Below are 15,934 nucleotides of genomic sequence, written 5' to 3'. Positions count from 1 at the left end.
GTGGAAGAGGAGCGCGCGAGGGCCTCTTCTCTTCTCAAGCTCCAATAGCATGTGGAAAACAATCTCTTATAAAGAGGTCCAACTCCTTCTCCACTAGCGGGGTGGGACTAAACTTTCCACTACACCTAGTGTCAATAAACCCAGATGAGTCGTTAGAGATTTTCAAAAATTGCTATATGGGCCTAAATCCCATCTCAAATTTTAGCAATCCCCCACCAGATCTCGAGGGCCCATTGTGTACTCTGTTCCAATTGTTGTTTCGATATACCAGTGTTTCAGTGAAGACCTGTTAAGGTTGAGCTTCAGCTAGAGCAAGTAGCTACACTCCTTCACAACTAAACAATGTACTATGCCTTGAATTTTCAATTTGGCGTAAAGAAGCTTCACGACATGTCTTACTAGTATTGGGTTGCCGAAGGCTGACCCCTCGGTGAAGGATATAAGTCACACTCCTGGCATATTCATGAGCTTACTAGAGATCACCCCAATCTCATAGACTGTGACTAGTAGTCGGGCTCACATAGGTGTGTTCCTCCAAAGATCGCTCTGTAGGATAGCATCTTGCTTACATAAGCTTTGGAATACATTAAGACAATAGTCATCCTATCATACAGTATTGAGAGTATTGCATCTCCAACGGAGTGGGTTAGTATAGTTACATAGTCCAACGCTATCACTTCGGAGTTTCTTAATTTTCCGACCGCTTTAATCTCATTCTTATGTGTTTGTTGGACTTCATGTTGTCCTTTGAACTCTTCACCTTGGTGATGACAGTCTGATTGTCACAGTTTATAAGGATAGCCGGTACTAGTTTATCAACCAATGGCAAGTCCATCAAAAGATCTCGGAGCCATCCTGCTTCAACACCAGATGTGTCTAATGCTGTTAATTCTTCTTCCATTGTCGATCTCGTTAAGATCGTTTGCTTACAAGACTTCCAGGAAACAGCGCCACCTCCAAGAGTAAACATATACCCAGTTGTGGCCTTCATCTCATCAGCATCAGAGATCCACTTCGCCTATACCCTTCAAGTATCGACGGGTCTCCAGTATAGTGAAGTCCATAGTTGATAGTACCTTTCAGATAGCGCATAACTCTTTCAACAGCATGCCAATGTACATCACCCGGTTTGGAAACAAACCGGCTCAGTTTGCTCACAGCAAACGCGATGTCGGGCCTCGTTGCGCTCGCTAGGTACATCAGTGAACGAATGATTTGAGAGTATCTCAATTGATCTATAGCCGTGCTTTTGGACTTTCGAATCAACACGCTAGGATCATATGGTGTTTGAGATGGTATGCAGTTCGAATATCCAAAACGACTCAACACCTTATCAACATAGTGTTGGGGAACGCAGTAATTTCAAAAAAATTCCTACGCACACGCAAGATCATGGTGATGCATAGCAATGAGAGGGGAGAGTGTTGTCTACGTACCCACACAGACCGACTGCGGAAGCGTTGACGCAACGTAGAGGAAGTAGTCGTACGTCTTCCCGATCCACCGATCCAAGCACCGTTACTCCGGCACCTCCGAGTTCTTAGCACACGTACAGCTCGATGACGCTCCCCGGGCTCCGATCCAGCAAAGCTTCGGGGTTGAGTTTCGTCAGCACAACGGCGTGGTGACGATGATGATGTTCCACCGACGCAGGGCTTCGCCTAAGCACTACAACGATATGATCGAGGTGGAATATGGTGGTAGGGGGCACCGCACACGGCTAAGGAACGATCACGTGGATCAACTTGTGTGTCTAGAGGTGCCCCCCTGCCCCCGTATATAAAGGATCCAAGGGGGAGGGGTTCGGCCGGCCCTATGGTGGTGCAGGAGGAGTCCTACTCCTACCGGGAGTAGGACTCCCCCCCTTTTTCCTAGTCCAAGTAGGATTGGTGGAGAAGAGAGGGAAAGAGGGGGCGCCGCCCCTCCCTCCTAGTCCAATTCGGACCAGGGGGAGAGGGGGCGCGCGGCCTGCCCTGGCAGCCCCTTCCACTTCTCCACTTTAGGCCCATAAGGCCCATTAACCCCCCAGGGGGTTCCGGTAACCCCCCGGTGCTCCGGTTTTATCCGATACTCTTCCGGAACCCTTCCGGTGTCCGAATATAGTCATCCAATATATCAATCTTTATGTCTCGACCATTTCGAGACTCCTCATCATGTCCGTGATCACATCCGGGACTCTGAACTAACTTCGGTACATCAAAATGCATAAACTCATAATAACTGTCATCGTAACGTTAAGCGTGCGGACCCTACGGTTCGAGAACAATGCAGACATGACTGAGACACATCTCCGGTCAATAACCAATAGCGGGACCTGGATGCCCATATTGGCTCCTACATATTCTACGAAGATCTTTATCGGTCAGACCGCATAACAACATACGTTGTTCCCTTTGTCATCGGTATGTTACTTGCCCGAGATTCGATCGTCGGTATCCAATACCTAGTTCAATCTCGTTACCGGCAAGTCTCTTTACTCGTTCTGTAATACATCATCCCGCAACTAACTCATTAGTTGCAATGCTTGCAAGGCTTATGTGATGTGCATTACCGAGAGGGCCCAGAGATACCTCTCCGACAATCGGAGTGACAAATCCTAATCTCGAAATACGCCAACCCAACATCTACCTTTGGAGACACCTGTAGAGCTCCTTTATAATCACCCAGTTATGTTGTGACGTTTGGTAACACACAAAGTGTTCCTCTGGTAAACGGGAGTTGCATAATCTCATAGTCATAGGAACATGTATAAGTCATGAAGAAAGTAATAGCAACATACTAAACGATCGGGTGCTAAGCTAATGGAATGGGTCATGTCAATCAGATCATTCAACTAATGATGTGATCTCGTTAATCAAATGACAACTCTTTGTCCATGGTTAGGAAACATAACCATCTTTGATTAACGAGCTAGTCAAGTAGAGGCATACTAGTGACACTCTGTTTGTCTATGTATTCACACATGTATTATGTTTTCGGTTAATACAATTCTAGCATGAATAATAAACTTTTATCATGATATAAGGAAATAAATAATAACTTTATTATTGCCTCTAGGGCATATTTCCTTCACATAGTGGGATTGCAGAAGTGTAATCCCACCCTCATTATCTCTTAGTAGCTTGATGTTCAAGATAACATCAGCCACACCAAGGTCTTTCATCTCAAAGTTCTGAGACATAAACGACTTGACCTCCTCAATGACTTTGAGGTTGGTTCTGAATATCAGTATGCCATCAACATACAAACACAGTATAACTCCTTCGCCCCCACCATGGTGATGGTATACAAATTTGTCAGCCTCATTAACAACGAAACCAATAGATGTCAGAGTTGTATCGAACTTATTATGCCATTGCTTAGGTGCTTGCTTCAGGCCATATAAAGATTTCAGCAGCCTACACACCTTTCTTTCCTGATCATCTATCACAAAGCCATCTGGCTGTTGCATATAGATTTACTCGTTTAGCTATCCATTTAGAAAAGTCGTCTTAACATCCATCTGGTGGACAAGAAGACCATGCGAGGCCGCCAACGAAAGTAATACTCTAATGGTGGTCAGTCTAGCCACAGGTGAATAAGTGTCGAAGAAATCTTCCTCTTTTTTTTGGTCATAGCCCTTGGCCACAAGCCTAGCCTTGTACTTTTCAATCGTATCATCGGGCCTAAGCTTCTTTTTGAACACCCACTTACATCCTAATGGTTTGCATCCATAGGGACGCTCAGTGATCTCCCATGTACCGTTATCCATGATGGAATCCATCTCGCTATGGACCGCATCCTTCCAGTAGTCAGCTTCTGGAGAGGCATACGCTTCTGAAATAGAAGTGGGAGTATCATCCACGAGGTACACGAAGAAATCATCACCAAAGGTCTTTGCAGCCCTTTGTCTCTTGCCTCTACCAAGGGTTTCCTCGTCATCCTCCTTAGGATTTTCACCATGTGTTTGTTCATAATAATCCATAGAAATGGCAGGCTCGGTAGTCTCCTCAGATTCCTGTCTAGAAGTGCTTTGCATATCTCTCATAGGAAAAATATCCTCAAAGAATGTAGCATCCTTAGACTCCATAATTGTACCGACCTTCTGGTCAGGTACCTCAGATTCCACTACTAGAAATCTATAGCCAACGCTGTTCTTAGCATAGCCCAAATTAACGCAGTCCACAGTCTTGGGTCCAAGCTTACGCTTTTTGGGAATCGGCACATTGACTTTCGCCAAACAGCCCCAAGTTTGCAAGTACGAGAGTGTTGTCCTTCTCTTCGCCCATTTCTCATTGGGAGTGATCTCATTATCCTTTGTCGGAACTTTATTCAGGACATGACATGCTGTCAATATAGCCTCCCCCCACCATGCCTTGGATAAACCCGATGTATCTAACATGACGTTAACGAAATCAGTTAGAGTACGGTTTTTCCGCTCGGCAACCCCGTTTGAGTGGGGTGAATAGGGAGGCGTCCTCTCATGAATAATGCCATGTTCCGCACAAAAGGAATCAAACTCACTCGAGAAGTACTCTCCACCACGATCTGACCGGACTCGTTTAATTTTCTTTTCAAGTTGATTCTCAACTTCTGCCTTATAGATTTTAAAGTAGTGTAGAGCCTCATCTTTAGTATTTAACTGATACACATAGCAATATTTAGTGGAATCATCTATCAATGTCATGAAGTATTTCTTTCCACCTTTAGTCAACACACCATTCATCCCACATAGATCAGAATGTATGAGTTTTAACGGTGCCAAGTGTCTCTCCTCCGCGGCCTTGTGAGGCTTGCGAGGTTGCTTAGCTTGCACACATGAAAGGCACTTAGAACCTTTGGCTAAGGTGAAACTCGGGATTAAATCCAACTTGTCTAGCCGCGTCATAACACCGAAACTAATGTGACAAAGACGTGAATGCCAAACTTCAGATTCATTAACATTTGAATGAATATGGTTCACGACTTTATTACAAAAATCTGCAAGGGAAAAGCGGAACATCCCTCCGCTCTCATAACCTTTTCCAACAAAGAGTCCATATCTCTTAACAACTCATTTATTAGACTCGAAACCCAACTTAAACCCTTCTCTACATAGAAGGGAGCCACTAACGAGGTTCTTCTTGATGGCGGGGACATGCTGCACGTTCTTCAGCTGCACGATCCTTCTCGAAGTAAACTTCAAATCGACCGTGCCAATACCATGAACAGAAGCACTCGCGCCATTCCCCATCAATACGGACCCGTGGCCTGTGACCTGGTAAGAAGAAAACAATGAAATGTCAGCACACACATGAACACCTGCACCTGTGTCCACCCACCAATCGGTGGACTGAAACACTGAAAAAACAGTAAATAAATTACCATACCCAGATGCACCATTCTCATTGTTGCCCACAATCATGTTGACAGACTTGGAGTCCTGTCCTGGTTTCTTGTACTTGTTAGGGCACTTGTTTGCCCAGTGTTCAACCGAACCACAAGTAAAGCAGCCCTCATCCTTCTTGTTCTTCTTGAAGGTCTTCTTACCCTTCTTCTTAAAGTCGGTATTGTGTTGGACACTGTTCTTTCCCTTGGGCTTGTGGGAGTTATGGTTCCTCTGGTTAACCATGTTGGCAACAGAAGTTCCTTTGACCCCTTTTTCGTGTGAGTCCTTTGCCCTTGAATTCCGCTCAACACTCAGATGGCCAATGACATCCTTCACAGAGAATTCACGCCTTTGATGTTTCAGAGTGGTGGCAAAGTCCCTCCAGGAATTAGGGAGCTTAGCGATTATGCAGCCCGCGACAAATTTGCCCGGTAACTCACACTTAAGAAGCTCAAGCTCCTTAACAATGCATATTATCTAATGAGCTTGCTCCAGTACAGGACGGTGTTCAACCATCTTGTAATCGTGGAACTGCTCTATAATATACATCTCGCTCCTGGCATCGGCGGCCCCGAACTTAGATTCGAGCGCCTCCCACAAGTCCTTGGCGACATGCACATGTAAATATGCGTCGACCAGTTTATCTCCGATCACGCTAAGAACTGCTGCGAGAAACACAGCGGTGGCCTCCTTGAACGCCTTCTCCTGTTTAGGAGCAATCGTTCCCGTGAAGACACCGGTGACCCAGAACACGTTCATAGCCGTGAGCCATAAAGTGGTCTTAGTCTGCCAACGCTTAAAATACGTACCGATAAACTTATCCGATTTTAGTGCAGCGGCAAAGCCACTTGCCGAAAAATTCCTACACATAATAGGTTTTTGGATTGATGAGTAAATAGGCAATTTTTCGACTAATTTAATCCATAAATAAATCAATAGCATGGCATTGACTGAATTGACGACGTACTGACTCTGATCTAAACATGCACATACTAAGCAAACAGTAGACAAATCTATACATACTGCTAGTACTGCTAATATGAAAATAACAGGAGTGGGATAAACGTGTTATACCCTCCAGTGGGTCAGGCAGAAGCCGCCGCGGCGGTGGCGGTGTCCTCGACGGCCTTCTTGTCGGCCTCAAGCTTCTCGGCGGCGGCACGTTCAGCGTCGGTGGACATGATGATGACGAGGGCGACGCGGACGTAGAGGAAGTAGACGAACAGCAAGCAGTCGCGTAGTCGCTTCCCAAAAACCTATTCGTCCCTCTCCCATACAGGAACCGGAGGGACGGGGTTTCGGAGACCTGTTCTCCTGTCAACCGTGTACGCGGCGGACGGGATGGAGTCAACGGCGGCAGCAGCAGCAAAAGAATGACGGTGGGCGTGCGCGTGAGCAGATGCGATCTGATCGTGGCGGCTAGGGTTGGGAGACACCCCACACTTATATAGGCGCAGCCGCGTGGAGAGACGTGGGCTCGACCCACGTCCGAGTCCGTGACAACCCATGATCCGACGTCTCAGATCGTGGCCCAGCTGTCAGAAACTCTCCGTTAGTGACTGACAAAAATAAGCGCGTAGGTGTGAGCTTGGCTCGGCTCAATCCCGCAACCCGCGGCGTGTCGTGACGAGGAGTCAACGGCGGCAGCAATAGCAAAAGAACGACGGTGGGCATGCGCGTGAGCAGATGCGATCTTATCGTGACGACTAGGGTTGGGAGACACCCCACACTTATATAGGCGCAGCCGCGTGGAGAGACGTGGGCTCGACCCACGTCCGAGTCCGTGACAGCCGACGATCCGACGTCTCAGATCGTGGCCCAGCTGTCAGAAACTCTCCGTTAGTGACTAACAAAAATAAGCGCGTAGGTGTGAGCTCGGCTCTGCTCAATCCCGCAACCCGTCGTGACGAGGCGTGGCGAGGCGGGCGGCGGAGGAGGAGCGCGCGAGGGCCTCTTCTCTTCTCAAGCTTCAATAGCATATGGAAGAAAATCCCTTATAAAGAGTTCCAACTCCTTCTCCATTAGCGGGGTGGAACTAAACTTCCCACTACACCTAGTGTCAATAAAACCCACATGGGCCTTTAGAGATTTTCAGAAATTGCTATATGGGCCTAAAGCCCATCTCAAATTTCAGCACATAACACACAGCGGTGGGTAGTGGTCGCAGCGCCGCGTCCGACATGACGAGCACGGAGTCACGGGCCAGCGAGCCCATTGACAGCACGATGAACTAGTTGCTAGCGTCGTCGCCACAGAGAAAAGTCCGTGTGAAGTAACGAATAAGAGGGCATTAAGGCAAGAGGATGACGGAGAAAAAATGCAGTGTGCGTGCCATGACAGTGTTAGTGTAGTAGGACGCGGAGGAGGAGGCCGAAAAGAACAACAATGACGATGCGCCAGTGTAGTAGGACGTGAACGAGGAAGCCGAGAGGAACGACGTCAGACGATAGCTTCAATGTAACAGGACATGAGAGAGTAGACCGAGAGGAACAACGACCACGCGAGTGTAGTAAGACATGGGATAGAAGGTTAAGAAAAACGATGCTGGCGATGGCGCTAGTGCAACAACACGCGAGAGAGAATGACGATAGCGACAGCGCCAGTGTAGTAGGACGCTAGCGAACGAGGAAGCCGAGAGGTGGCCGGCGGTTGATGAACGAGGAAGCCGAGAGGTGGCCGGCGGTTGATGGGTCAGATCATGGCTCGAGGAAAAAGACGGTTGAGAGGAAGAAAGATAAAACTGTGGGCGGTTGTATGCAGATCAGACGGTCATGAAACAAAATGACTGTTGAACAGGTTTTTCAAGCATCTGACGATTAGACGCTCCAAACGGAATTTGGTGCAAGAGAGACGCAGGCGCAGCAAACCGGCAAATTCAACGCAGTCGCGTCGCGTCGCCAAGAAGCACGATGCATGACCTAAGGCACGTATTCGTTTCCGTGTCCTCAGGAACCAGGGCACACGTTCTCTTGTGTTCATCTCGGCAATTCAGGCAATCTTGCTCTACATGGATCATCACATTCACACATACTCCCTCCGTTCCGAAATAGATGACCCAAATTTATACTAACTCTATACTAAAGTTAGTATAAAGTTGAGTCATCTATTTTAGAACGGAAAGAGTACATACGAAACAAGTTGTACTAGTTGCTCCGAGTACAATTTACGCACACACACAAGTTCTCGCCTTATTGCTACCTGCTACCAACACGCTGCCTCGGCTCCACAACTCACAACTCCATCAACAGTGCTTAGGTTCTCAGTAACACTTCACACAACTCACGGCAGTAGCCAGTAGGAACTCAACTCCATCAACACTTCTCGCTTGGGTCTCAGCTGAGGCTCATGTCAGAGCTCAGGAAGGCCGTCATCACATCAGGAAGAACGGCGAAGGGAGCAGGGGCCGGACGCTCCTGCGCACGTCCAAGCCCCGGAGGCGCTCCAGGTTCATCACCTCGGAGTGGTCGGCGAAGAGGTTCACCTGCGTCAGTGAATCGATGTCAGTGATCAGACCGCGAAAGACACAGCATGCAAACATTCTGCAGTTGCAGTTTCAGGGAGGGATTGAGTGAGGGAAGCGTCGTACCCGCGGGCCGTATCGTTTGACGAACCACTCGGAGGTGTTGGCACCGGACGTCTCGAACATGGTTCTCTCCAGCCCGAGCCGGCCGACGATCTTCGCGATGAGGTCCGCCCTGAGAGAGTCCGCGTGCTGGCACACGTCGTCGGCGTCGATCATGATCATATCTGCACCTGCCTCCAGGCATCTCTCGGCCCTCCTGATCAGCAGGTCAATGTCTTCGACTCTTTCTGCAAACGAACACCACAAAATGCAGGCACATAAATAAGGGAGTGCAATGTAGCCATCTTATGAAAGGAAAGAAGTTATGTTCGCAGCCTCACAGAGGAACATGACACCGACAGTATTTTTTTCAAGAACAGAGGATAAGACACCGACGATTGAGAATGACCAAGTTATGACTTGTACAACTGGAGAAATAGCACTGCATATACTATATGAGTACAGTGGAACGGTAGTGCTTCTGCTTACCTGAGCTCTGCTTCACTGGAGCTATGTAAGCCCCAAACGCCCTATCACCAGCCGCAGGGATATCAGAGCTGTCGAACTTCACTGAAAACAGGGGCTTGGCTCGCAGACCAGTGTTCTTTATGAGGCGGACTAGTCTCAGGATAGCCTCTTCAGGGAGCTTGAGAGATCCAGCGTTGAGCTCAATGGTGTCGAATCCCAACTCTTTGCATTCCTGCAACAATACATTTTATGTCACGTACAGGCTTCAGACACAATTTGTGCGCACATAACATACAACCAGGACAGTAAGATATCTATTCTACATACCTCTACATATTGCTTGAAGGAAGAGGGTCCCTGGCGCAGAAGATGCTCTGCCCAGTCACCAGTGCTCACATACATGTCATGCTTGTGCGCCAAATCAGTGATCTCTCTGATCAGTTCCTTTCCCATCAAACTATGAGATCCGCCGGAAAACTTCAGACCGTCAACAAAAGGGCCGATATTATCCAAAATTTCCTGAAATAAAATACGGCTGGCTTGAGAATCTGCTATCAGAAATGTCTAGATAGTGAAAAATAAGCAGCATTATGATTAACCGGCACAAAGATTTATTAAAGTGGGAACCCGGTAAGGAGCTATGTGTCTTTGTTCTGATAATTATCTCTGTATCTTCAGAGTTTCCTCTAAATTCAGAATGGTTCATCTTTCATTCTAAGAATGTGCGCGGCATTTCTTCCTTCAAAAGGGTGGTACAACAGGGATTCTGAAGAAATTTAACCTGCACAAAGAGGTGTTGATGGAGACATGAGGGAAAAAGTTGAGCACAAAAATGCTACAGCCACATTTCCTCATTTCACCATCACATATCCACATCCCCTCTGCAGACTGCAGGCGGAATTTGTCGTATCCATCTTCATAGTGGCTCTCCCTTACATGCCAATATGCTCTTACACCCGCAGCCAATAGACCTAAGACGCTGGCAAATCTGAGTTGTAGCATATATGCTCTTACCAAAGTACCACTCAGCAACAACGGTCGTCCAGCCAAGTTGAACAGACTGAAACCACTAAAAATGATGTGTAAATCGAACCCGTGACCGTCGTACACTCCAACTTCTCCGCATGCCTCAGCTAATTCTGCACACCAACTTCTTCACAAACGGGGCTTCGATCTGAATTTGGTAGCGGCAAACTGCCGATTCCGAACGGGACGCGTGCACACGACACAGAGCTCGGCGGAATCGAGCTACGCGGGACTCAAATTCGCGCATCGCGAGTCGCGACCCCCAACAGCGACTGAGAAATGCATGCAGCGCTAGTAGGAAATGGGCGGGCGGGCGGACCTGGAGCGCGTGGTGGGCGGGGCGGAAGGTGTAGCAGGGGCTCCTCATCTCCGTGACCCCGTAGCGGCGCGGCTTCTCCGGCCGGTCGTCGCCGGGGCCGTGCGCCTCCAGCGACAGCGCCACCACCTCCTCTCTCCACCCCCTCATCGTCTCTCTCTCTCTCTCTCTCTCTCTCTGTCTTCTGCTGATGATGATCGGTGGACCGATAAAGAGCGGCAGGACCGACGGGAGAAGACAGGAGAAGGAGGTGGAAGCTTGCCGCTGCTTCTAGAGACACGGATGGGCCTGGCCGGTGGGCCACCATTAGATATGTGTTGTTGGGCCAGCCCGACTTATCGCTCATGTTCGGATGGGTCATTTATGATGTGCTCGGAAACAGCCCGGCTCGAACCTCAGAAGAAAGGTTCTGGGAAATAGCCCAGCAGCCTAGCCAAGCTAGAAACTGCTCCAAAAAAAAGCTCTAAGTGTTTCTCAAAAAAAAAAAACTCCAAATCTATATCTATACGTACTATTAGAGGGAGGTGATATTCTTGATTTCGTCCCGCTTCGTTTGGTCCTGCTTCAATTAATTTCACATATGCTATTTGGTTTCGTTATACTTGCTACCCGTTTTGGCCCAACGGAGAAAGCCCATCTGGCGGCGCATTAAGGCCCAGATCCGGAGAGCTGGCAAAAAATAAAATTGCCGGCCGGAGGATTTGGTCTCATATCCTGTGAACCAGCCATGCACAGTTTGTCCAACTAATGCAGCTAGAGATATGAGAGGATTTATTTTTTTCTCCCATTGCAATGCATAGGCCTTTTTGCTAGTAATTTTTTTTACAAGAAACAAGCTCAAAGTGCATTCCCAGCTTCCTTTTCTGAATTCTCTCAGAAAATAAAAGGCTTCATTTTCTGGTCTTTTTCCCTTGTTTGTTTTAAAGGTTTTGCGTCATTACTCACTCTGTGCGTTCGGTTTATTCGGTTTACATGGTTCGGTTTATATGGTTTTTCGGTTTGTACGGTATTAATACTTTAATAAATACGGTATGAAATTAAAATACGGTTCGGTTTCGGTATATACCAAATTATTTCGGTATGGTTTCAGTATATACCATAATAACCAAAGTTGACGCGAATTTAAAAAGGACGTAATAATAATTTGCAAATTTATGAGTCAAAGTACATACTCTTTTACATAGATAGTATATAACTATATATATAAGTATATGTGCATGCATTGATTCATCTATTGATGGTTATGAACGTGCTTAGCATTTTAAAAGGAGAAAAATGACTATGTTACAAGAAAAAATTATGTGCTTAGTAGGGAATTTTACACATGTACAAGAAAATGACAACTTGTATGGTTGTTCATCTCAAGAAATATAAATTTATTTTTTGCTTTGGTTTATTCGGTTAACCATTCGGTTTTTCGGTATATACCATAAAAACCAAAGTTCAAATCGGTATGAAAAGTTCATACCATACCGAAACCAGAAACCATAAAATTGGTTAGGTTCAGTTTATTTTCGGTATGGTTTTTCGGTTCGGTTTTCATATGCATAGAGTGAGTCATTACGGGGTAGGCAAGGTTGCACGCAATATACCGTTGACACCAGAGATCCTGTGGTGTTTCGGTCCCGAGCATTGTCGGTTTCCGACCCTGCGGAATGTGTCCTGCGCTTCTGCCAAACTTAGGGTGCACGCAATGTTTGGCGAAACAAAAGCTGCACCGCAGGCTCGGAAATAGCCCAGCCTTTCGGCCGAAAAAAACAAGCTCAAAATGTTTCTAAAAAAACTCAAAGTAAATTTTTTTACAGGAAAAATGCCACAAGAAACAAGCTTCAAGTGCATTTCCAGCTTTCTTTTCTGAATTTTCTCAAAAAAAAAAAGGCTTCATTTTCTGAATTTTTTTTCTCCTTATCTGTTTTAAAAATTTTGTGTCCTTGCGGGGCAGGCAAGGTTGCGCGGAATAGAAATCACAAGGCTCACCATAGTTTTAACCTTGACAACAGAGAGCCTTTAAACAGAAAAAAAACCTTGACACCACAGAGCCTGTGGTGTTTCGGTCCCGAGCATTGTCGGATTATGTCCTGCGCTTCTGCGAAACTTAGGATGCACGCAATGTTGGGCGAAACAAAAGCCACACGGCCTATATATACTTGTGCTCTGAAAACACCATAGCTCCACAATAGGCCACAAGGCTTCCTGCAAATTCTAAGCCTGTTGGAAAAATACACATGTCCAGCAACAAAATCCAAGTCAAACGCCATTGAGAAAAGAAATAGGCTACCACACGCTCAGTGTTAGCGGCCCAGCAAAAGCCTAGTGTAGCAACAATAAAACTATATATAAAAAACTAAATCTCTGTCAGCAATGCAGAAAAACAAGTTCTTTCTTCTTTCCTTTTCTTTTCTTTTGGCAAACATCAATGCAGAAAAACAAGTTGATGAGTGTTCAGGTACTCGAGCAAAATTCAATGTTGGTTCTTGCAACAGGAAAGGGTAAAATTGCTTTGTAAATTTGTACAAGGTGGCAATTGAATTCACTTCAGTAAACTAAAACTTTTGAATACGACGAGATCATCACATGTTCCAGCTGGAGAGAGATGATGACTATTGCAGCATTTAGTCCCGGGCTCCCCACCGGGGCTGCTGAGGATCACTAGCAAAACTTCAGCCTGATAGCGTAACTTGAAAATTGCAGAGAACTCTCCTAACTAGAAAAGCATAAGGGGCCTATCCTACAGGTTGCCCTTCCTAAGCATCTAAGAATGCTCACACACACACACACACACACACACACACACACACACACACACACACACACATCAGCAATCAAACATCTTGTGCTTCTGTATATAGTAATAACTAAAAAGACAAATTCTTCATGCAAAAGCCTTTATAAGCATAGGGGCCCAGCCTACAGGTGCTAAATGAAGCCTTTGTAAGCATCAAGCAAATGATATATGCACACACACATTAAAAAAACAGATCAGCAATTAAACATCTCCTGCTTTTTCCATGTACTAACTGAAAAGGCAATTAAGTTTTCAACACAAGGATGTGTTCCTAGTACAGCTTAGGCAGAGCCAAACCACGAACGATTCCACAGGATAAGACCGTAGGACTTTTGGCAGATGGGGTTACCACTTACCAGCTGTCACCAGTTACAACTTTCAGCAGTGATGTTTTTGCATCCCTCCCCATCAGAAATTTTCCACACTGTTTTTGCATCCAAAAGCATCTCTTGCAGCGTTTAACAGTGGCAACTTCATAAGTTACTTGAATTGCAGAGGAACCTTAGGCTAGAAAATTGAGCAGGTCTATGCGGAACATGATGCGATCTTCAGGAATCAATATTGTCTTAAAAACAAGGACAAGAGACTAAGAACAGTGCAATCTTCAGGCATCAACCCTGTCTATGGCTGTTCGAAGGGGTCAGCCACTGACAAATCATGGATATGCTTTCGGAGATGATTCACAGTATTGCGATGTCTATTCATGAATTCAAATTGAGCATCTTGAGAAGCTCTGTCTTCTACTCGTAGCAGCCTGTGTTGATAAGCCAGCGATACACTGTTGTAGGCACCATAAAATCCTTCAAATTCAATTTTGTTTAGCACTTTTGCATTCAAAACAAAGAACTTGGCAAACTCAAGCTGTTTATCATGGCCTAGGAATGTTTCAAACACCACTGTTTTGAGATGGGTTTGAAGGCATTCAATTGGATGTAGTCGGTCATACTGAGGCTCAATTTTCTTATCCATCTCTTTGTGTTTGTGGAACTACAAAATGGATAATAAGAATTTGTCAAGCGTCTCTGTGTTAAAGCGGTTACAAACAATACGTCAATCAAATCAGAAGTTTTAAAGCAAGCAAAATGAGCACTCACAACGACATAGAGCTTCTCAAGACAGGGGAACCTCCTAAGGATATTAAGAACTCCGTCCAATTCATATCCAGAACACCTGAGAGACAAAATCTTCACGGTGTGCACCGAGTTTGCCAAGCCGGCTGAACTTATTCCCTGAAGAAAACAAACAATGAACATGAAAAAAATAATTACCTCCGTGTAGCAATGCCAAATGCAAGGTTTGAGGATGATGGTGATACCTGTGAGACTAGGAGCTTCGAGACGACAGGTAACAAAGGGCCCAATACCTCCAGTTTAGGCGCACAAATTACCCGGATGGTACCACAATCATCTCGGCCACCAAAAGGCATTAGTAACCTCACAAGGTGAGGCGCATCCTCGATGACAAGCTCTACTTTACCAGAGGTGTCACGGAAGCAGATACTCCTAAGAGTCGGCGAGCGAACATGGAGGCAACGAGCACCACGAACTTCGGCCAAGTGTAAGCTCTTCAAGGCACGGCAAGCAGAGAGCAGTCCGCGGAAGACGTCCGCTGAGATGGAAACGGAGATCAAGGAGAGAAGCTCGAGGAGGTCGAAGCCCATGGACGGCACCATCTCTCGGGGCAAATCACAGTAGCCGATCTTGGCAACGAGGAGGGTAGGTGCAGAGCTGAAGGCGGATGGCGGCAGCGAAATTCTTGCCAGAATAAGTTCTTGTAAGTCTTTTTCACCGTGGACCTTGTAGCCGACTTCGAGCACCTCAAGGTTGGCGAGGGCCCGGGAGCGGAACCAGCTCTCCGCCTGGTCGTGGAGGTCGCCCGGGCGGAGGCCGTGGAAGCAGAATCGGCGGGCGGGACCAGGATGCTGCGAGATTACCTTGGGGACGACATCGGGGGAGACGGAGGAGGTGCGGACGGGGACGCCGGGGCCGGGGTAAGGGGTGCGGACATCGAGGTTGAGAGGCGCGGCGCTCCACAGGGGGCGCCATCGGCGGGAGAAGACCTGCGTCCGGCCGCCGTCCTTGGTGGGGAGGAGGGAGATGATGGTGCAGAGGACGGCGTCGGGGACCCTGCTGATGAAATCGGCGGCGTTCTCGTGGCAGTCGCCCCTCCGTGCCGTCTTCGCTGCGGGTGCCGCTGGCGCTACGGCGGCCTCCATGGCCGGCGGCTAGCGGGACGGCAGATTTGGCCGCAATGCTCCACTTGCACGGATGGGGAAATGGGGGACGGAATGGGGAGGTCGGGAGTGAATTGGGATGGACAGGGCAGCTAGGGTTCGCCAGATCTTGATGGTAATTCACGTAATTTATGAATTTCTAGGAGACGAGAAATGGTAATCTCGGTTAAAAAAAATCAATCAACTTTGAAAAATTA

The 15,934-nt window shown here is 47.0% G+C and overlaps 2 protein-coding genes across 3 annotated transcripts; both read right to left on the bottom strand.

Moving 5' to 3' along the window:
- Nucleotides 1–8,470: 8,470 nt before the first annotated feature.
- Nucleotides 8,471–10,961, bottom strand: HSA32 (Aldolase-type TIM barrel family protein). The gene is made up of 5 exons (XM_048688429.2): nt 10,723–10,961; nt 9,705–9,896; nt 9,399–9,609; nt 8,934–9,157; nt 8,471–8,828 (listed from the first exon to the last, which is right to left on the bottom strand). The coding sequence occupies exons 1-5, from the start codon at nt 10,867–10,869 to the stop codon at nt 8,718–8,720; spliced, it is 885 nt and encodes a 294-aa protein (XP_048544386.1). The 5' UTR covers nt 10,870–10,961; the 3' UTR covers nt 8,471–8,717.
- Nucleotides 10,962–12,648: 1,687 nt separating this feature from the next.
- LOC125521890 (putative FBD-associated F-box protein At1g50980) lies at nt 12,649–15,934 on the bottom strand. Of its 2 annotated transcripts, XR_015610829.1 has the most exons (4): nt 14,820–15,934; nt 14,599–14,733; nt 13,861–14,491; nt 12,649–12,927 (listed from the first exon to the last, which is right to left on the bottom strand). XR_015610829.1 is itself a non-coding variant. In XM_048686950.2 (3 exons), the coding sequence occupies exons 1-3, from the start codon at nt 15,717–15,719 to the stop codon at nt 14,126–14,128; spliced, it is 1,401 nt and encodes a 466-aa protein (XP_048542907.2). In that variant the 5' UTR covers nt 15,720–15,934; the 3' UTR covers nt 13,706–14,125. The 2 variants fall into 2 exon arrangements, 1 of the variants encoding a protein (XP_048542907.2); XM_048686950.2 differs by lacking the exon at nt 12,649–12,927 and having other exon boundaries at nt 13,706–14,491.

This window comes from Triticum urartu, chromosome 7A (genome assembly GCF_056163025.1).
Source record: "Triticum urartu cultivar PI428250 chromosome 7A, HENAU_Tu73, whole genome shotgun sequence".
NCBI lineage: Eukaryota > Viridiplantae > Streptophyta > Magnoliopsida > Poales > Poaceae > Triticum > Triticum urartu.
The sequence above is the reverse complement of the archived record's forward strand: the minus strand, read 5'-3'. Positions and strand labels throughout refer to the sequence as shown.

Bases quoted from the DNA above. Each gene is read 5' to 3' on its own strand.
- HSA32 (XM_048688429.2), bottom strand. From the start codon at position 10,869: ATGAGGGGGTGGAGAGAGGAGGTGGTGGCGCTGTCGCTGGAGGCGCAC. The intron at 9,897-10,722 runs GTCCGCCCGCCC...ATTTTATTTCAG, and splicing joins CCGCCCACCACGCGCTCCAG to GAAATTTTGGATAATATCGG. The intron at 9,610-9,704 runs GTATGTAGAATA...GTATTGTTGCAG, and splicing joins CCTTCAAGCAATATGTAGAG to GAATGCAAAGAGTTGGGATT.
- LOC125521890 (XM_048686950.2), bottom strand. From the start codon at position 15,719: ATGGAGGCCGCCGTAGCGCCAGCGGCACCCGCAGCGAAGACGGCACGG. The intron at 14,734-14,819 runs GTATCACCATCA...TGTTTTCTTCAG, and splicing joins CGAAGCTCCTAGTCTCACAG to GGAATAAGTTCAGCCGGCTT. The intron at 14,492-14,598 runs GTGAGTGCTCAT...TCCATTTTGTAG, and splicing joins TTGAGAAGCTCTATGTCGTT to TTCCACAAACACAAAGAGAT.